The sequence below is a fragment of the Colletotrichum lupini genome, chromosome 7, assembly GCF_023278565.1.
Source record: "Colletotrichum lupini chromosome 7, complete sequence".
Taxonomy (NCBI): Eukaryota; Fungi; Ascomycota; class Sordariomycetes; order Glomerellales; family Glomerellaceae; genus Colletotrichum; species Colletotrichum lupini.
The window spans coordinates 2,820,120-2,840,461 of NC_064680.1; the positions used below are offsets into that span (position 1 = coordinate 2,820,120).

Sequence of the window (20,342 nt, forward strand, 5' to 3'; positions counted from 1 at the left end):
ACTCAAGACTCAGAAGCAAATGGGAAGGAAAGGGAAAATGCTGACGGAAGCAGTGAGGGTGACCTGGAACACAAGGCAGACGTATCCGTACTCTCTTGCCAGATGCACTCAATGCTCCCTCTCACTGCTGTTTCGTGGCCTCCTCGAAAACGGCAGGAACATAAGGATGCGGACAGGGCGTCCAATGCTACCTGCTACAGTCAGACAAACGCCCCCGAAAGACCCCTTCCCTCCAGCCACGGCCGCATTAGATCCTCGTGCTCTCCAGCAGGTTGCAGCCCCAGGTACACGTAAACCTGGGGACGCTAGTCAAATGTAGCCGTACCCGTAGACTTAGGGGTCCTGCGGCCTGCGCGTGTCTGGTGATAACGACCCGATACCTACCTAGGTACTTGCACAGGTACTCAAGGTAGTTAAGTTTGCAGTACGGTACCTTATACCGAAAGGGAAGGCGGCGATTCAGGTGGGCTGGCAGCGGGCAGTCACTTCCATTGTCTCCAGTTAGGCCCCCAATAAGATGCTGTGGCTCACTGCCGCACCACCGCCCACTCTGCCGTTTCAACACTGGCGCAGCCCGTCACGGCCCCACCTCATTGGCCCGTTGTTGCGACGAGATCCCGTGTGATGTCTTCGTCAAGGTGTCCAGACCCTCTCCATTTTTGCCTCTCACCTTTCACTTCTTACGTGGTGCTGCTGCAGCTGGTTGCGCCTCCCGTCGCTGAAGACTCGTGCTTGGGAAAGTACGTACTCGGGTTCGTAAACATGCAAAATTGCGAGTGCCAGCCAATCTCCAATGTTGAACAGTCAGCAATCCCCCATTCGAGAGATAAGGTAAGGAGCACAGAAAGTCCAGTTCCTCCCATTTCCCGTCCCACTGTGACACCGGTCCCACGACCGCTTCGGATCTTTCCACCTGAATTTAATCTATCGAAACTTTGGCAACGGTGTTCTCCCGCAAAATACGACACAACAGAAATTCTGCTTCTCGCGGTCTCGAGGCAAGGGGCGGACACTGGACTCTGGAGAGTCAGGTCTGACTGTACCAGTGTACCTGTGGTATTGCACCCTGCAACTTGCACGTTTTCATAAAAGGGCCCAAACGTCGAATCAGAGACCACGCCTCACAGAGCCTTGGCTCGCGGCCGAGCTTCAGCATTCTCATAGTTTGCCTTGGCGCTTGACACAACCAACCGTTTCGGAATCTGGTCCCGTTCGTTCTTTTCTCTCGTGCGCCTGTGGCACCATCCTACGATGTCACGAAAGAGATAGACTCATGTATTATACCCTCCCCTTCGTCACAGCGTACAATACTATAATGAATGAATGTGATGTATGATAAGTGGCATTGACTTCACTAGCGTTTGCGTGTCTAGTCATGCTCCATGTGAAAAGAGACGTGCCTGCAATCCACATCCGCAACAATGTTTCTCCTCTAAGGTAGTCTTATGTCCAAGTCGCTGGGTTTTGCGGCCTGATCCCAAGGCAAGCCACAACTCTGACAGATACCTCCCGAGACTCATGTCCTGCATACTAGTATAGCAAGAGGCGCCTTGATGGCAATTTCGTCTTGAGCCACTTCAGACAACCCTGTTCCTGCATGAATGGACGGCATTCTCGAAAACGGTCACGAATCGGCTAGAGAACAATAATCCAGAGTATACTTCTGATACATCGGAACGACAAATAATCTTCCTACGTAGAGTCGGCCATGTTGGTTTCGTAACTGCCAGCACCCATTTATCAGACTTCACAATCGTGAGAAGAAGAAAATGTATTGATTCATTAATCACAATCCACACGCCCCCATCTTCATGATTATCTCCAGTTCTACCTGACTGGTATGTCCGATACTCCGATGGCATGACCCACTCTCCCGTCTGCTGAATCTGTCCGACGTAATGCTCCGGGGCCATTGGAAGCTAATCCTATACCAACATATAAACCCAATTAGGCGGGTTCAGCCCAATCTTCATCCGGTCCTCGAATCTTTTTACGCATGATGGCTCTCAACTCGCTGCCCACGTTCTCCCGGTCCTTCCAGCACTACTCCGCCAACCGGCGACCAGGAGGCTCAACACCGGTGCTGCGGGTGCCCGAAACGCCTTGCTCCTCCATCGCTTTGACGTAGCTCTCCCAGATTTCCGTAACTTCGTCGTAGAATTCAATGTGGGAGTCGGCTAGGCCTCCGAGCTGCTTCTTGAACTCGACTCGCTTGATTCGCTCAAAGTCGGCGACCTCCTTGACCACCTCGTCGTCGAACATTTCGCTCGTCTTCTTGGCCCGCTCCGCCTCGGTAGTAAGCTTGTCAATGTTCATCTCCAGCTTCCTTTGGCGATCGCGACGGGCTTGCTCGTGATCGACTCCACGCACGTCTTCGAGCTTGCGCATCAGTCGGCCGCTGGCACCGGACAGGCCTCCGGAGCCATGGCCGGACTGGAGCTGGTCCCTGTCGACAGTGTTCTTGTTAAGATACTCCGTGAGCTGCTCGTAGTCCACCTGCTTCTGCTCTCGCGCCTTCAACAGGCTCTTCAGTGCCGTGCTGTACGCTTGCATGTCCCGGAGACTGCCAAGGTAGTCTCCATCAGTGACATCCTTCAACTTTCGCAGGCCCATAGCAGTGTCCTCGATCGAGTTGGCGAAGTGTCGGACTTCGCTCTCAACACCAGGCTCCAGAGTGATGAGCTTCTGGAATTGCTCTGCCAGATCCTTGAAGTCCAGTTCGAGATCGTTCTCCCGGCGCGCCACGCGCGCTACAACCTTCTCGATGTGGGCCAAATCCTCGTCAAGTTTGTCGCTTCTTTCCCGGACCTCCAAGAACCGCTTGTCGTGCTTGTGAGCCTTGGAAAAGGCATTGAGGAAGCTATCGGTAAGGTTGTCAAACACGCCGCTACTTCCGGCATCGCTGCTCTGAGATCCTCTGAGGCTGCGACTGCGCATTGTGGCGTTCCAGTCCGGACTCTCGAGGAAAATGTGAAGGATATCAGCTCGACGGAGGACGGGGTGGAGGGAGAGGCGGTTCAAGAAGCGTTGCAGCGAATGCGCTCGGCGGTTGGTGAAGTCCGGCCCGAAGCGGTTGCCACTAACATATTCCATACGCTGTTTATCGGGGAGAGGAGGAACCGCGGCGGTAGGGTAGTCTCTGCTCAGTGCCTTATACAAGAAGACAAAGTCTGTAAACCGTCGCCGGGCTGTGGTATGCGATCTCTGGAAGGAGGGGAATGTGGTCTGTAGAATCCGTGTTAGCGCGCGAAGAAGCCATAATCGCAGCTTTGTAGCCAAACTCTACAAAGCAGCTTGAGTCTTCTTACGTTGGTGGTGATGAGGTAGGAAACAAAGGTATCTTTGGAGCCTTCATTTTCCTTGAGCGGCTCAGAAACTGTGCAGTCCAGAACTTCCCGGTCGTCGTCATTGCCAGGTGCATCGCTTTCGTAGGCATGGTGTCCGTTTCTATCGGCATCCTCATCGTACTCAGTGGCCGTCACTGAACTCGAGCTTTCGGCAGCAGTGTGCTCGTCCGTATTCCAGGAGACATTAGAAAAATCATCTTGGTGTTGATCCATGACCGCCATGGCGTCCTGCTAGGCGGACGTGGGGTTATGTGGTTGCTGTCGGGATCCGGAGTAGTCGCTTTTAGTATTGGAGAAGCTAGGAATGAGGATCGTGGGGTGAGCCAGAGGACGCAGCGACAGGAATTGGAATCGCGAAGTTTGTAAACAATCAGATCTAGGAGGCTTGATCTTGGATCGTCACAACGGATGGAGTTGGCGGAAAGAACGTCTCGTTTGCCGGACAATGGGCTGGAAGTGTCGGCGGCAGTGGTGGGGAATGGGCAAGAGCTGCCTGTCGCTGAACCATGAGAGGTGACGCTGCGAGCTTAGTGTAGCTGACCTGATGCGGTTGGGCAGCGCGATAGCGGGGAGATGGCAGGTACCCACACATGTCCCTGAAAGCGGTGGGCGATGAGGTAGCTCGCTAGCAGCCGTGCAACACTATCAGACCTCCAGTTCCGGAGGGCTATGACGACGCCAGCCAAAGCAGACGCAACCTAGAAACAGACGACAGAAGAAGACCAGGGGGTTGCCTCGGATCGTCGAGCGTAACACTAGAAGCTCAGGCCAGCTGCACTCTTCCTTCAGATGAGCGAAACGAACCACAGAGCTAAATGGCTTTTGAACAGATTTGTCTGAGAATTTTAGTCGTTATGGGGGAAAGCTTGCTAGCAACGCATACAACGGCCACCATTATACAGTAGTGAAATCTATTTGCTTCCTGAGATGGATCTTTCTAGTGCCCTGTGATGTTCCCTGGGGGTGTTGTGAACCCTCTTCTTTTAGTACACGCTACCCAGCCTTATGCCATACACGTCTAACAAAGAAAAAGATAATGCTTGTCTACAGCTGCGAGCGCTTTATTTGTCGCTCTTCTCCGCCTTCTCAACCTGCGCCTTTCCATCTCTGGCAATCAACATCTCCTGCTCGGCCTCCTTGGCTTCCTTGGCCTGGGTAGACGTAGCAGCTTGAGCATCCGCTGACTGGCTTTCTTCCTTCTCGTCGATGTTGTCAATATCGCGAGGGGTGGCAAAACCAGAGCTCGCGTTCTCCTCGTTCTGGCTGTTCTCCTCATCGATGAGCTCTTGCTGCTCCTTGAGAACCTCCAGGCGCTGCTTGTTGGTAGCGGCGCCCTCAGCGCTTGACACCTCGAGGGAGATCTCGTGGAACAGCTCGTCGGGGATAGACGAGAGAACACCGACGAGGGCCTCGATCTGGCTGTGTGCAGCCACCTGGCCGTACATGTAGGCGTTGCTCAGAACCAACAGAGTGGAGGGGACGCCGTCCTTCAGTCTGAGGTCAAGCCACTGCTGAAGGTACTCGCGCATTCTCGCGGGAGAGACGCTCGCTGTACGGATACCGCGGCTGGCGCAAGCCATCTGCAGTTCACCGACGCTGAGACTGTCAACACCCTCGTAGCTAATCTGTCTGTCGTCACGCTTGATCTGGCGCATGCGGTGACGGACCTGGTACCGCAACATGTTGTCGGTACCGAAGGTGTTGAGGTTCATGTATCTGCACATGGAAACCAACTGGGGTCTGGAGAGGTTGTCCAGGGTCAAGTCATCCTTGAAGATCTTGCAGACCTTGATGATGTCCTCGCGGGTGGGCGACTCGCCGGAGGACCTAAGTTTCCGGAAGAATGTGGTAAATGCCTCACTCTGGGTTGTTGCCGGAGTCAACGGCAGACCAGTCTCTTTAAGACTGGACCGCAAGAACTGGCTGACTTCTTTGCGCGTCGTTCTGAGGATCGTCGCCTTGGCGTCTTTTGACTTTTGTCCCTCATACGTGCTTGGCAGCATGTTAGGGAACAGGCGGAGAGCCACTGGAAGCAGAAGCTCGGCGAAAGGGACAATGACGAAGACAGAGAAGGGTACAAGACGTCCAAGATCCTGAACAGTACGTTGCAACTGGCGGTTCTCTCTCCGACTGAGTTCGTAGCCAGCGGCCATCTTCAAGGCAAGCCGAGTGCTGATCTTGACTTCTGTGGCGAGCAACTTCGTTCCGTCCCAGTAATGGTGAGCCTCCTTCTTGACCTTTTGCCAAACTGTCAATTTCTCCTTGGCGGTCTTTTCGGCATCTGCAGAGGTTCCCTTCGCGGCCGCTAGTTCCGACAATGATGCGTCGGTCTCAGCCTTGTCTGCTGCCGCGGCATCCTTGGATGACTTGCTCTCACTCGCAGCCGCATCTTTGGATTCGGCGGCAGCCTTTGAGTCGGTCTTCGCCGCCGGGGTGCTTTCCTTGGGCAGGGGCTTCTTAGCCGCTTCGACATTGAAGCCCGGCGGCGGGCCGGAGGACTGGCCGTGGTTGTGGTGGTCGGTACCCAGATGACGGACAGGTACAAGGAGGGCGAGGGCGTTTACTCGTCGAGGAAGATGTCTTGCGTTCCGGCCGAGCACAGCTGACGAAACACCGAGGCTAGAGAGCGCACGCGCTGGAAGATGTTAGAGACGAATTGCAGGCGTGTCCAGTCCGGTACAAAAAAAGACAGTCCATGGAGATGGGTGAGCGGGCAGGAAGCATACGCAGGGGATGGACTTACCGTTGCCCAGGAGAGGGTTGGCAATCGCCGCCCGACGAGCGACACTGGCGGAGGCGCTCATTCTGCAGCGGTTGACTGGCAATCAAGAGAGTTTGATGGAGTTGTTGTGGATAAAGAGCGGACTACCGAAGAGCAGCGATCATGGGCGACTATCTGGAGGTGGGCAGTATACTACAACTAAAGACAATGATGGAGAAGTGGAAGATGTACAATGATGCGAAACGAACTCAAGAATTCTGGAATGGAGGGCAACCGATCGCATCAAATGGAATGCTACCACGACTTGTCCCTGGCTTCCGAAACCACCCATGGCCGGGGGGGCCCAGAGACTACCAGAAACAGCACGTGCGAGATCACGGGGTTTTGCCTCCTTCGCTTCTCTCGGGGTTCGCTTGCAGACAATGAAAGGCGGGCTGGCCGCTGGCACTGCGGGAGGATGGAGATGCTGAGCAAGCACCACAGCACTGTAAGTATGTACCTTTGAACCTTAGAAAGACCTGTAGGGACCACCTCAGATCCCGGTTCACTTTGTCTGAAGATACGTACCTGGGCGTGCTGGGCCGAGCCCGTGCCACTTGTCAGTTCTGGGCTGGCACAGCTGGTTTGTGTGCTGCTGCTTTGGCTTCGACCACTGTTTGTACGGTTTTCCACCCGCTCATTCGTTCGTCTGGCACCATCGCCACAAGGATATTAAGCCAAAGACGACGGCCGTCTCCTGTAGATCGGTGGGTCATCCTGGCCTTAGCTACCAGAAGCTTGACTTTATGGGCTTTCGGGCTGTGCAAATCGCTCCCTTAACCCGTGTCGGTGTTAGTAGACAGCAACCGGCAACTAGTTACCGGGCAGTGCGTTGTCGAGGAACTCTGTGGGCTGAACCTGGCCATTCGCCTTTTGTTGGAACTTGAACTTCTTACAAGTTACGTGGGCTTCTCAGATGATGCCGTTTGGCAATGTGGAGGAGACAGATCGGCGGTATCGGACAGTGCCGTCCGCAGTGGTCAATTTGCAGCAGCCTGGCACAGTTCCTGGGCTGTTGTTACTTGTGTAGCTGACAATTTGAACTGCTAGAATAGGAGTCAAGAAGCCATTGCAGTAGACATAGAAAACTTGGGGATATTGTCCCGTTATATCGCCAACGTCAAGCCTCCTCCATCGCTGTGCAACTGGTAGCTTTCTCTGACCAGGAGAGTTTGTGGCGCGAAACACTGAGCAAACAATTGGGCAAATCACTGATGACTGACGGGCAATCCAAGTGCGGCATCGGAATGTTGCCTACTGCGTATGTACTGGCTGTGGCAGTAGTGTTGCTAATAGCAAACTGTAAAGCGCCCTCAACAATATCCGTAAGACTCCCTGAATTTTCTCCCGACTCCGCTCGACATTTTTTTGGTGGGAAATCACAAGCTCGTCATTCGACTGCTGACTTTCCCTTGCCAGCTGGCACCAGATTGCGACCTTCTCGAGGTACGTAGATGCTATCTTATCTCAACATCGTCACCAGCACCAGCACCAGCACCAGCACCTGCGGAAGAGTGACGAGACTCGGAGACACTGTGCCCTGGCTGCCTTAGCGTACCCCGGACTTTAGAGCTTGAGACCGGCCGACCAGACGAGTCGAGGCAAACTTGGAAGCAACCAGCCCAAGGCTCAGGGTCCAGCACCAACTGCCAACTTGACGGGGGTGAAGTTGCGAATCCCGACCCACCCCGAGAAGCCAGCAATTCAGTCGAGCCAGTGACGGCGCACCGGTGGAGGAAGATTGACACCAGCAAGCACGCTGCCACGCTGCCAATCTCTACGGATAGAACCAGCGGAGGGTCTTTGGAGGAGAGAGAGAGAGACAGCGAGATCCGGCCGTCGGCCACATAGCCAGAGTCGACACACGTTCCTCGGGTCCCCTCAACACCCATCCGTCAAATCGACCGATTTCCAAGCATCCCCGTCCGAGGTGCGCACCAGCACCCCCGTCGCTGCACTCGCCTGCATCCCACCACCGCGGTTCTACGTCCGCTCGCTGTTCTCCACCCTCCTTTTCGGCATTCCTTCACAACCACCTCAACCTTTGCGCTTCCTCTCTCTTTTCTTCCTCCTTCTTCTTCCTCCCCTCCCTAGATTGTCGCTATATACCAACGTCCGTCGTCCTGTAAAGATCATGGCTTTCTCCTGAATACCCTCCGAACACGATCCCGTCTGGGTCTCGCGATTCCGACTCGTTCCTTTTCCCCCGCACAATTTGGGGCCAGCGCCATCTCATTCCCGCCAATTTCGAAGCTACCGATACGTAGTACCTGCGGATATACCTCGAACCAACCCCTCCTCCGTCACTCCCAATTCAACCACATTACCTGCGCCAAACGTTCATTGATTCGTGTATACTATGAGACTCCGCAAAGCTGCCCGCGTTATTCTCGTCGGAGCCCCCGGTGTTGGAAAAGGAACGCAGTCCGAACGACTCCTTCAACGGTTTCCCCAGATTCAGTCTATTAGCACCGGAGACCTGCTTCGCAACAATGTCAAGCTCCGGACCCCCCTCGGTAAGTGTCACATGCTATTACTGCCAGCCAGCGCTTGCTCTACACATCCTCCTACCCATGCTGACCTCTCCTTCTTGCAGGTATCAAGGTTGAGAACACCATGAAGTCCGGTGGACTCGTGGCTGATGATCTGATCATGCGCCTCATCTCCAACGAGATGTACAAAAACGGCTGGCTTCTCAACAGCCGCAGAAGGCCTCAGGTTATGACCTTGTCATCTTCCGCCGCCACAGTCGACTCGTTCTACGAAGAGCAGCTAGATGACTTTGTCACGGCTACCGGAGCTCTCGACAGCCATGGGCCCCCCGAGGCATCCGAAGACCCCGACGCCTCTTTCATCCTGGATGGTTTCCCACGGACTGCCACCCAGGCGGCGGTTTGCGACAAGTTGATTCCGATCAACCTGGTGGTGTCGCTCAAGACCCCGTTCAACGTCATCATGGAGCGCATCTCCGGCCGCTGGGTCCACGAGCCCTCGGGACGCGTGTACAACACATCCTTCAACGCCCCCATGATTCCCGGCAAAGACGATGTCACGGGAGAGCCCCTCACACAGCGCCCGGATGACACTGAAGCGGTGTACAAGGAGCGCTTCCGCAAGTTCCAGGAGACCAGCGAGCCTCTTCTGGAACACTACGATAAGAAGGGCGTTCTCTGGGAGGTCGAGGGCATGAGCAGCGACGAAATCAGTCCCCTGCTCTTCGACGAATTCGAGAAGCGCTTCGTTCATTGATTTGAATTCATCTTTTGTCATATCTACAGGAGTTATACGTGGTCAAGATACCTCGGGCTGGCCAGAAAGACCCATGGCTAAAAACGGGCAGGTCGGACGGACGGGAATAATCCCCCAGGGCGGATGCAGCGCAAACAATCTGCGGCTTGAAATGTCGATAGTTATCATGAGTATTTTTTAACAATGTACAAATATTTCATCTCTTACACGCATCTCCTGGCTGTGCTCTGCACGGTCACTAGCCTCCTGCGTACACACGATTGGATAAGGTGAATAGGCGCGTAATGCTAACCCGCCAAACCTTTGTACGTAAGGTAAGTCTAAACGAGTTTGTTTGAGACTCCCCTCAAGTTCAAGCAACTAAAACAGCTTAGTCTTGCAACCATCTGAAAGTCGGATTTCCGAGTAAGGTCGACTTCGAAAGTGGTACCTCTTTGCACGAATGATGGGCAGAACTAGACCTCGGGTAGTATTCTAGTAGATGCTGTAACGTGTGCCGCGGGGTAAGATAGCCATCGGGCGGCAAGGGTGCCTTGCTGTCATCCAAACAAGCACTCTCTCTCTCTCTCTCTCTCTCTCTCTGCCCGGGCCACTGCGACACCGCGGTCAACGTGGTAGGTCGGCTCTTGGGTTACGCGGTTCACCCTTTGGTCCGAGACCCCTCTCATCTCTCTGGTTCGACGGACTACACACGTATACGCATCTACGGGACATTGTAAGGTACTGTGAGGCTGTTGAGACACCTCCGGATACCTCCCCGGCGCCATCCGGCGCCGAGTGATTCCATATTCTTCGGCGGGGAGAAGGGGGTAGACTTGAGCTTGCCGTCCCGTGACTCCCGTGACGTACCGTGGCAGCCAAAGGTCCGGCCCGGATTTAATGCAGGGTCCACAGTCTCGGAGGAAAGCTGCGGGTTTCCGGGGCACACCGACCACCTTGCATGGTCAAGCCCTTTGTTCTGTCATACGACGAGTCTGGTAGGCTTGCTAGTGGTGCCAAGGCGGCCTCGAAGTCTTGTAGGTTATTGAATGGGTTGACTGCTGCTGCTTACTGGATGGCCGGACTTAAGGCGGAAGTTCTCACGGTCTGCGGCTTGCGGCAACCTCCCTGAAAGTGTCGTCTGGCGTGGAAGAGATTGATAGATGAGTATATATGTATATATGTACGAAGATGGCTTGATGATGATTCCTGGGCTGATGAACTCTGTCTCAACGCGAGCTCGGTCTTCTGGTGTATTAATCTCTCATAGAAAACGACGCGATTCTATCTACACTTACACGCCTAAATTCCATTCCAATACATAGCCTTCAACATTAATCATGTCTCAAATCCCTCCTCCTCCTCCTCCTCCGCCTAGTCGGTACACGGAGCTGCATAAATACGAAAACCTCGCCGGACCAGGCGACGCCCGCCCAACGGCCCTCCAAATCGTACAAGACCAAGACCTCGTCGGTAAACTCCCGCACAAAGTCGCCCTCGTCACCGGCGTCTCCTCGGGTCTGGGCATCGAGACGCTCAAAGCTCTCGCGGCGACCGGCGCGACCATCTACGGCACGGCACGAGACCTCTCCAAGGCGCGGGCCGCTCTAGACGAGAACGGAGACGACGAGTCTCTCGCCTCGGCGCCAAATGTACAGCTCCTCGAGATGGACCTCGCCAGCCTTGATAGCGTACGGGCCGCGGCGGCGGAGTTCAAGAGGCGCAGTGACCGGTTGGACATCTTGATTAACAATGCCGGGGTGATGTACACACCCGAAGGGAGCCGAACAAAGGACGGCTTCGAGATGCAGTTTGGGGTGAACCACCTCGCGCACTTTCTCCTCTTCACGGAGCTACGAGACCTCATGGCCTCGTCATCGACGCCCGGGTCCGCGGCGCGGGTTGTGAATGTCACGTCCTCGGGCCACAGGCTGCAGGGGATGAACTGGTCCGACGTTAATTTTGTCAGTCCCGGCGCGTACGAGGGGTACAGAGCCTACGGGCAGTCCAAGACGGCCAACATACTCATGGCTAACGGCGTGGACCGGCGGTATGGGGTCAGAGTAGGAGGCGGGGGGATTCACGGGTATAGCGTTCACCCGGGCACGGCGATGACGGGGTTACAGGTTGGGGTGAAAGAACAAATGGAGGCGTTAAGGGGGAACGAGGCGGCGTGGAGGACGGTTAAGAGTCCTGCGCAAGGGGCTGCTACGGCGGTGCTGGCTGCGTTGGGGAAGGAGTTTGAAGGGACAGGACCGTTTTATCTGGAGGACTGTGAGGTCAAGGGAGAGACAGGGGAGAATCTGGGATGGGCGGGCGAGGGGTATGCTTCGTGGGCTTGGGATAGGGGGGAAGAGGAGAGATTGTGGGCTTTGAGCTTGGAGATGGTTGGGTTGCCAGAGGAAGCAGGCGGCGACTGGTAAGAATATTGTCTTCGTATATGGTGATAGTTTTTGAGTGAGACGTTTGGAAATCACATTGACCAGTCTGTATGAGTGGTCTCTTGTTGAATAAGGGACGCAAAGTCCTTTTGTTCTTGGGACGATGCGGACGTCTCATGGCTCTTCTCAAATGTAAACCTTCCTACTCCTCATCATATTTTGGAAAGAATCTGAACTCGCCGCGGTGCTTAGGGACATGTTCTCGGCCTTCTTGTGGTGAAGAAAACGAGTTGTAGTACCCCTGCCTGGCTCACAAGTAATGTCAGCGTTGGAGAAAGGAAAAGACACAGGAACGGCTTGGCCAATGGGTTTCGGTTACCAAAAGGCATTTTAATCCTCACCTCTTTTTGAATTGGTCTCTATAATCACACCTGGGAGCACCTGGCCATGTGTTGTTGATCGAGATTAGTTAGCTTGGTGCTTTGGAAAGTGACGTTCCTTCAAGTCTCCCAGTGGGTGACGAAATGAACTGCCGCCAACAAGTTCTCTCTCGCCTACATTTCTAGCCGTATTACTTTTGATACCATAACTTTAATCACCTGTGTAATGTAGTTCACTTCTCACATCACACACCTCGAGAGGCATAGGAGGAAAGAAAACTTAAGCAATGAGCGGCACGCTAAATTGTCATACACTTGCGTCCTCAGCAGAAGCCTCCGAGTTTTGAAGGCTGAATGAAGCGTTCAATCGAAACCAGATACCGCAGAGAGCACGCCTCCTGTAACACGAATACTACGATAGAAGTTGAACAAGGTCCGAACATATCACAAACATGAACTGAACATCAAGTGTAGTACTCTCTTATTCCTAAGTATGACTGCGGTGTCCCCCTGGTCCCGCACAGCAAATCCACCTGCGAAAAGCGTTTGTTAGTCTATTCACCAATATCAAATAACACGGCGAATTTAATAAAGGCAGAAATGACTACAAATGTCGTCGACTTAACCTCATGCAAGCTCAATCCAGTTTCCGCTGGATGGTCGTGGACGCACCGTCCCATCTTGGCAGCTTTCCGCCCGCACGTGACCGTCATATCTTCGGAAATCATTTCGCGAGAAAATGGCGAGAGTTACGGGTACTAACCAAAATCATACCAGAATCCACAACAGCATCTTTCCCCCCCGCGAGTCGCAACCGGGGCAAGGGGGAAACTAGACAAAAAGAAAAGCTCTCGCGACCTCGTGGCGGGACAATCCGCTTTCTCCTCCTCCGCCCCGTCTGCCCCGTGGAGAAAAAAAAAACAGGTCGACCGTCGGCAGGTCGGTCGACTCGGCCCTACCCACGACGTTAAGGACCAAGTCCACAATGACCCCGAGATGACAGACCACTTTCCAGTTTGCATCCCGAGGGGTCGGCTGCTCCGGGCTTTGGCCGACGTTAAGTCCTGTTGACAATTTTTGGCGTTTTTTTCCTCTTTTCCCTACCTCTTTTGTTTTTCAACAATTTTTCGCCGGGCCCTTCTTGGCGCTTTGTGTTTGGGCATTTACTATGGGCGCCCTTTACTATTCGTCTTTGGCTTTCCTGACGAACAAGCTGTCTGTCTGTCTCATTTCGCATCTCATGCCCTAATGGAATCGATCAGCGTCTGCCGGATACCACGTCGTCAGCCCTAGATAGCAATCATAGCATGAAGACGAAGGGGGGTCTTTGCGGGCGCAGAAAAGCAGAAGTTCTCTCTCGACCATTGAGACGGAGACTTGACTGGTGATCGGTTGGTCGTTCCCTTCAGCTTTCATTTGATTCATGTTCAACAGCCCAAACCAAACAAAACTCAGAGAAGCAAGTGCAAACCCCCCACCCCTCAACAAGCGTCTTGCGTCGATGCGAAAGCGTATGAGCGTCAGCGGACCGAAAAGAGGTGCGTGGAGACTTTTTGGAGACAGGTCCTCCACATTTCCCCCGAGTGGGAGCCCGGACGAACTCCCCTTTTCACGCAAGGCGGGAGGATGATCGATTTCACCCAACGGGGGTCATCGCTATCGCAACCCCCTGCAGGACGAGAGAGACTCGTAGGCTCGCAGCGAAGCAGACTCGTGGCAGCGTATGTAATCGTCGTTCCATCGGTTCCAAATGCCGAAAGAAGGATTCCCAAGGAAGGGCTCGAAGGAGGGCTGGGCGTCAGCCTTTGGCTCTCTGCCAAGCAATGGTCTCCAAGTCTAGGCATCATTGTTGTCGTTGCTGCTGCTGCTGCTCTTTCTTCTTCCACTTCTCGCTCTCTCTCTGTATCTCTCGCACGCTTTGCATATCGCTGTGTCGACTGTCTTTCCAAATGGTCCGAGGAGCAGCCGTGAAGCAGCGAAGCTTGTTGCGGGAATACGACGTAGGTCGAGTTTTCCCCAAGGGTTAAATTTGGATCTTTTTGCCGTCATGGCCCATGGGAAGCTTTTCAGTCCGACCTTTTCCCCGTTCCATGGTCACCCATGTCGTTGGGTCCACTACTGTATCGGCTACAGCCACATCTTAAAATCAGCTTTTTGCTGCAGGACTGCGGGAACACGCTGTCTGTCAATCAGTGTCATAGTGTGTTGGGCTCCGATCCCCCCCAGGCTCGGCTTGAGTGTAGCATTCTGGATGTATGCTATGTAGTAGCGTGCTCCATACACTAAGAAGTCTGAGTATCTGAGAAAGTGGGAGAGTTGCACTCCGTAGAAAGAGGCGTGAGAGTCGAGGACAAGCGCCCGCTGCCCACCCGCCCCTGTCCGGGGAACGCCCGAGGCCTTCATCCCGGCTTTTTAACCAACTCCTTCCATATTATCCCCTCCACGTCCCCATCGCAGGAGCTGAGCTGCGCAGTGCCCGCTCTTTGGGACTTTCCTCAGTCGAAAGAAAGCACAGTCAAAAAAGCAGGAAGGAACCTTCATTGGCGCGTTTATATCCAAGAGCAAGCTTTGGGAACTTGGCAAGGACGACCTTTCTTCAAGACTCAACAACCCTGGCAAGAGAGACTGGACGAAGACGACCAACAACAGCACACCATCTCCAGACTCCACGTTACATCCCCTTTTTCTTACGGATTCATTGCTTCCAGGGAACCCGGCTGCCACTCTAACGCCTTCGAAGACGACCAGTCCTCCATTCCTTGGCCCCCCCCACGTATCTTTGCTTGACGGACGGTTTTCCACTTCTGGGTTCTCCCATTTTCCCGCCGCCTCATCTGCCTTAATCCAGGCTTATCCTTTTTCAATTTCGTTTCTGCCTACCGACGGATACAGGCGACGGATACACCAAAGTGAGGGACCGCCGATCGAGAAACGACTGTCTATCTGCCCTACCGTAGCTCCCATACCCTACCTTTTTATCCCCTTCCCCAACGTCGCCTGGGAAGACGAAAGAAGGGCCTCAGGACCTGCAGAGACGGGACGTACCTCGAATCCTACGCGCGGGCCCCTGCATGCGCCAGCAGCTGTGAGGTGCTTCTTTTGGTCGGCCGGGAAGAATCACCACGAACATACGAACTACATCTAGAAGAAGCCAGGAACGTGCGGTACTGAGGGACGACTTTTGCGTTATTTTCCCAATCTTTCAAACAAATCCCGCCGCCCGCCGCGCGGCGGGCCTGCAATGTCAAGATGGAGGAGGAGAAGCACAAGTTCATCATCCCGATCCACGAACGGCGTCAACCCGGGACCGTGACCATCGACCCGAATTCCGTACCGTCACAACCGCAACTCCAACCAACAACACCACTACCAAACAATGAGGCTCAATCGCCCATAGATTCCTCCCCCAGGATACAGCAAATCGAGTCCTTCACTTCCTACCCGCCGGGCGCCCACCTCCGAGGGGACGACATACCCGACGCCTCGCCGCCCTACCCAGAGTCGAGAATCAGCTCCGAGGCGCCCGTTGTAACACCGGCGCCAGTGTCCGCACGAGGACAAAGCCACCACCACCGCGTCTCGGCGCCGGCTCTGGCGCCTGCCGACCCCGAACGGCAACAGGGCGGCACCTTGGCGGCATGGAGGCAGAGGTTTGATGGTATCGGCGGGAGGGGGCCACAGCAGCACCCGAGGAAGACAATCTTGGGTCTGACCGTGCTACGCTTCTGGGCCGCAGTCGCACTGGGAGTCATCATCGTCGGCGTCGCCATCGCCGTGGGTCTGGCGTTGGGTTTGGCTAACCGGTACGTCTGACGAACGAGCTTACTATTTACCTACCTTACCTTTCCACCCATTCCTCCTGTCAACTCTTTGTCTCTCCTCCTCCCCCGTCTTCGTCATGACAGCCTCGAAGGCTGACGGAAAGCGTCCTCCTTTTTGCGAAATTCAGCCCCTCCGACGAAAACGAACCAAAAGCCGTAATCCAACAGCTCGGCGTCCCTTCGCCCGCCCCGATCAACCCGTACTGCCCGCTAGCTACTGCGGGCGTGAACACGACGGTAACACCCTACGACGCCTCTGGTTCCCCCATCCGCTTCAACAACGACGAGGTCATGTCTTTCGACATCCTCTGCAACACGTACTACCCGATGCGCCAGGGGATCAACCCGTACCTCCGCGACATCCTCGTCATGACCGTCCCGGATATGCTCACCTGCATGACGCTCTGCGCTCAGTACAACCAGGGCTACAGCGACGCCGTCGGCGACGACGTGTTCCTTGACGGCGGCGGCATCTGCGTCGGCGTCGCGCTCGTCAAGGGCACGGCGCAGTTCTGTCACTTACAGAACGCCACGGGGATCAACCAGACCACCGCGTCTGGCGGGTTCGATGTCGATAGCGCCGTGCTTTCGGGCCAGTGGGCCAGCCTGACGAGCGTGGAGCAGATTCGAACCTTTGGCGGGAATATTGACGATGTCATTGGCGCCAACGCGACTACGACTACGACTGCGGCCGCAACGGCCACGACCGGTTGACCCAACGACGAACCGACGTCCCTGTAGATTGTTGGAGCGATTTTCATGTCAATAATTCATTCCCGTGTAATGAAACGAGGGATTCTGTGTTTTTGGTTGAAACGATTTGGAGTATTTTATCGACCCTCCTCAACACCTGGAACCGTTCATCAAGAGTCAACGCTGTTCACTCTTGGTCTGACCTTTGGTCCTGGTGCGAATTCACTCTTTGGGGAAGGAACATTTGTGATAATATACAGCGATGACATTGGCGAAGCGTTGTGTTGGATGTATTCGAGCGAATTTGGAGCGAGTTTGGAGGCGCTTATGACGAGGGAGCTCCCAAGTTTGCGATGTTTTGATCTACGAGATGGGAGGCGCCCGGAAGGCACGGCGAGCCCCTGACTCGAGACTAGTGACAGCTTGCGAAGAAGGCGTGCCTGTCCACGAACGAGACATGGTTGTATAAGCTCATTAGTAGTGTCCAGCATTTTGGACGAATGTGTCTGGAATGCCGCAAATATACGAAGAGGCACCAGGCGCAGACTATAGATGACGCTGCCAACACAAGGAACATGAATGGAAACTGCATACATCATGGAAAGTCAACTGTGTATTGATTCTCTCGTAAAACGTACAACAATTTTATACCCTCAAAAGAGAACCATGTCCAAAAACTCCGCTTTGAAGACCGTCTCTTTGTGGCCCTCGTACGCTGTTCACTACAAATACTTCTGCTAGCACGACGCTTCCCGCTTCAGTGGCTTCGTGTCCACTTAGCGCTAGACAGCCTTCTCCGAGGCGTCAGTGTGTGGAGCCGAGCCCTTACGGGACGCGGTGAGTCGAGGGATGTAGATATTCAGGCCACCAGGTTCGAGCAACGGGACAGGTATGTGGCCCGAGGGCTAGTTGCGCCACTCAGAACCGTTGTCGATCCCGGCGGGTGTGCCATTGCTTCCGGACGCCTTGTTCGTATCGTCGTCATCATCATCGTCCAGCACACGGGCGAGCTCGTCGGGATCCTGCATCTTGGCATCGGGGTCAATGACACCCTCCTCGAGCTCTTCATCCCGGCGCTGGTTGTCCCGGTCGGTATCCAGAACACCCTCATCTGCGCTGACTGAGATGCCACGGGCACCCCACTTGGGCCGTCCACCACCGCGGCGGCCCTGGCCATCTTCGTCGCCGAGAGCAGGGGCGCTCTCCTCGTCGTCGGAGTGGGCATCAATGCGCTTTCCAAAGATTCTGTTGAGCAGCCAGCCTCTACGCAGGTCGTCGGCATCAACAATGCCACCGTTGCGGAGCTTGACGCGTTGGCGAGTGTAGTATACCCAGGCGAAGTCGACATACAGCGCCGTCTGGATAATGCCGAAGATGACGGAGACCGTGTTTGGCGCCTTGTCGTTGATGTCGAGCTCACGCGTGATCCATCCGATCAGGTATAATCCACGGTACGAGCCAAGAGTGACGAGGTAGAAGGAGTCGATGACGGTCGGAACGGTGGTCTGGCGAAGCAGGAGCAGCTGGGGCAGGACGCAGATGGATTCGAGGATCTGGCTGAAGTCCCAAAGCCACTGTTGGCATGACGTTAGCAGCTGTATGGCCAGCAATGACTAGCATTTCGTGCGAGGTCTTTACTTACGACGCGGAAGCTCCACCAGCTCTCAAAGATGAGCATGGCAAAGGGAGACAAGACGAGCGAGAGGCCGAAGACGCCGGCGCCGACCTTCCACGAGAGCTCACGTTCTCTGGTGCGGGGGAAGATCCACTGCATGGCCCCGATGATGTAGAAGGATGATGAAATGTAGAATATCTTGAAGATGAAGTTCCATGCTGATTGTTCGGAGAAGATGTCGAGGTAGCGCGTGCAGAAGACCAAGGCGTACAGACCCTGGGTGATGAGGGAGACACCTGCGCAGACACCATCAGTCAACAGGCATTCGTGGTATAAAATCGGGCAGCGTACCTTCAGCACTCCTGTTGCGATGTATCGCAATCATCAGGATGCATTTGGAGAGGAGATGGGAGATGTCTCCCATGAAACGAAATACCTGGCCAGCTAGTTAGCGGACTGCCTCGGGAATCACGTATCTAGGTCGACGCAGCACGTACGTTCCACGCAGTCATGGTGCCGGATGGGAAGTCGAGCTTCCAGCGTATTCTGATGTGTAGAGAAGTTGTGATGTGGTTGGTGTGAGGGACTCGGGGAATGCGATTGCGACACGCAAACAAGAACGGACGGGAAAAGGGAACGGCAGCTCCGTTTCACATCACACGAAGGCCGGCGAGCCGCCCACGGTGGAAGGGGGAGAATAGAATCGGATGAAGCTCCGATGGAGAGGCCGGATCCGTTTGAAACGAAGCTCGGCGATGGGAAGGGGTGAGATGGGTATAAGCAAGCCGAGGAATGAAGCTATTTCCAAGTTGAAAGTGCGGGAAGGTTACGAAGCTCGAGGTGCCCTCCTGCCAGTTTCCAGATTCAGCTCTTACGCCGCGCGGGCAGTCACGCAGTTGCGCCCCCCAGCTGCACCTGCACCAGCTGGCCTTATCAGCTCGAGCCTGCGCCTTATCCGTGCTGGGGGAAGGTGACGACAGCCCCAGGCCCCCAGCCACGTTGTCCTACCAGGAAGAGTTTCTATTGGCTCGTATTTGGCAGGGTCGCTTATGTAACCCCCACCTTGAGGGATAGCGCCAGTGAAGAAAGGGTGGATATTGCCCTGACATTACCTGCGCTGCTGCGCGTATTGCAAAGGCCATGCCCAATTAAGAAATGCATCTTCAGGCGGGGGGCATGAGCAAGGTAGAAGAAGCTGCTTATTGACCGAACTTGGCTGCCTATGACACAAGGGTTGTTTGTTTGACGATTTGGATGGCCTTCCTCAGAACGTTTCGGTCGTCCTCAAAGGTCAGTCTCTGTACAGCTTCATCAAGACCAAAGAAGCTCGCACTAAACTGAGCCTCCCCACCGACCGCCTCTTCCGCAGTTCCCTTCTCAAGAGTCGCGACATACCACCAGATGAGTTTCACCCCAGATCCCCCATCAACGTCTCGCATCGTCAGCATAAACGGCTCCGTGAGTCCTCGACGCGCGGCTGCTTGATCTGGGACATTCGCATCGTCATCCGGTCCCGTCGCCCGCGTGGCCATATCAACAGGCAGAAGTCGGCAGCGGAAGCCCGTCTCCTCAAGCACCTCTCGTAAGGCTGCCTCATGCCTCGACTCGCCGCAATTGCGTCTGCCCTTGGCCAGGAGCCATTCGTCTGTGGATAGGTAATGAATCAGGCAGACCCTTGCCGGGTCTTGGGACAAGTCGAAGGGGATTGCGCCACAGCTCTCTACAAAAGCTTCAGAGGCGTACTGCCTGGTGACATAGTTGGAGGCTGCCATTTTGGGCCTGCCTTACCCGCTGGCTTGGGTCGGTCTATATTGGTAGCGCGAGCGGAGTCCTCTTCCCAAGTTCCCGCAGAGTCGATCTCATGGCCATCTAGCAGGATGGTGTTGTATTGCAGAGTCGTCAGTGCACAGGCTCGGCGCTGTTGTTTTTGGCGGGGACCCTTGTCTCGCTTGCTTCCGCGCCGGTCTACGGATATTCGTACAAAAGCTGGCCGGCCGTGCTTTCTTAGGCCGACCGGGTTGCGCAGCTGTTCATGGCGCTAGTCGTCGACGAAGGCCAAGATTTCCAACGAATTTGTCCAATTGTCAAATCAGAAGCTACTGTGCGATAATGAAGC

At 54.8% G+C, this 20,342-nt stretch overlaps 7 protein-coding genes across 7 annotated transcripts; 4 read left to right on the forward strand and 3 right to left on the reverse strand.

Moving 5' to 3' along the window:
* Nucleotides 1-2,043: 2,043 nt before the first annotated feature.
* Nucleotides 2,044-3,569, reverse strand: CLUP02_13874 (PX domain-containing protein; the record flags this gene model as incomplete). The annotated part of the gene is made up of 2 exons (XM_049292810.1): nucleotides 2,044-3,225; nucleotides 3,309-3,569. The coding sequence occupies 2 exons, from the start codon at nucleotides 3,567-3,569 to the stop codon at nucleotides 2,044-2,046; spliced, it is 1,443 nt and encodes a 480-aa protein (XP_049149956.1).
* An 839-nt stretch (nucleotides 3,570-4,408) lies between these two features.
* CLUP02_13875 (uncharacterized protein) lies at nucleotides 4,409-6,151 on the reverse strand (the record flags this gene model as incomplete). Its single annotated transcript, XM_049292811.1, has 2 exons — nucleotides 4,409-5,982; nucleotides 6,091-6,151. 2 exons carry the CDS (start codon nucleotides 6,149-6,151, stop codon nucleotides 4,409-4,411), a joined length of 1,635 nt encoding a protein of 544 aa, XP_049149957.1.
* A 1,171-nt stretch (nucleotides 6,152-7,322) lies between these two features.
* Nucleotides 7,323-7,959, forward strand: CLUP02_13876 (uncharacterized protein; the record flags this gene model as incomplete). The annotated part of the gene is made up of 3 exons (XM_049292812.1): nucleotides 7,323-7,369; nucleotides 7,528-7,554; nucleotides 7,662-7,959. 3 exons carry the CDS (start codon nucleotides 7,323-7,325, stop codon nucleotides 7,957-7,959), a joined length of 372 nt encoding a protein of 123 aa, XP_049149958.1.
* Nucleotides 7,960-8,467: 508 nt separating this feature from the next.
* CLUP02_13877 (adenylate kinase) lies at nucleotides 8,468-9,357 on the forward strand (the record flags this gene model as incomplete). Its single annotated transcript, XM_049292813.1, has 2 exons — nucleotides 8,468-8,624; nucleotides 8,705-9,357. 2 exons carry the CDS (start codon nucleotides 8,468-8,470, stop codon nucleotides 9,355-9,357), a joined length of 810 nt encoding a protein of 269 aa, XP_049149959.1.
* A 1,319-nt stretch (nucleotides 9,358-10,676) lies between these two features.
* Nucleotides 10,677-11,759, forward strand: CLUP02_13878 (short chain dehydrogenase; the record flags this gene model as incomplete). Its single annotated transcript, XM_049292814.1, has 1 exon — nucleotides 10,677-11,759. The coding sequence occupies one exon, from the start codon at nucleotides 10,677-10,679 to the stop codon at nucleotides 11,757-11,759; it is 1,083 nt and encodes a 360-aa protein (XP_049149960.1).
* A 3,587-nt stretch (nucleotides 11,760-15,346) lies between these two features.
* Nucleotides 15,347-16,632, forward strand: CLUP02_13879 (uncharacterized protein; the record flags this gene model as incomplete). The annotated part of the gene is made up of 2 exons (XM_049292815.1): nucleotides 15,347-15,900; nucleotides 16,011-16,632. 2 exons carry the CDS (start codon nucleotides 15,347-15,349, stop codon nucleotides 16,630-16,632), a joined length of 1,176 nt encoding a protein of 391 aa, XP_049149961.1.
* An 884-nt stretch (nucleotides 16,633-17,516) lies between these two features.
* Nucleotides 17,517-19,998, reverse strand: CLUP02_13880 (ER lumen protein retaining receptor; the record flags this gene model as incomplete). Its single annotated transcript, XM_049292816.1, has 6 exons — nucleotides 17,517-18,185; nucleotides 18,254-18,522; nucleotides 18,578-18,662; nucleotides 18,724-18,812; nucleotides 18,909-19,230; nucleotides 19,474-19,998. The coding sequence occupies 6 exons, from the start codon at nucleotides 19,996-19,998 to the stop codon at nucleotides 17,517-17,519; spliced, it is 1,959 nt and encodes a 652-aa protein (XP_049149962.1).
* Between the last annotated feature and the right edge of the window lie 344 nt (nucleotides 19,999-20,342).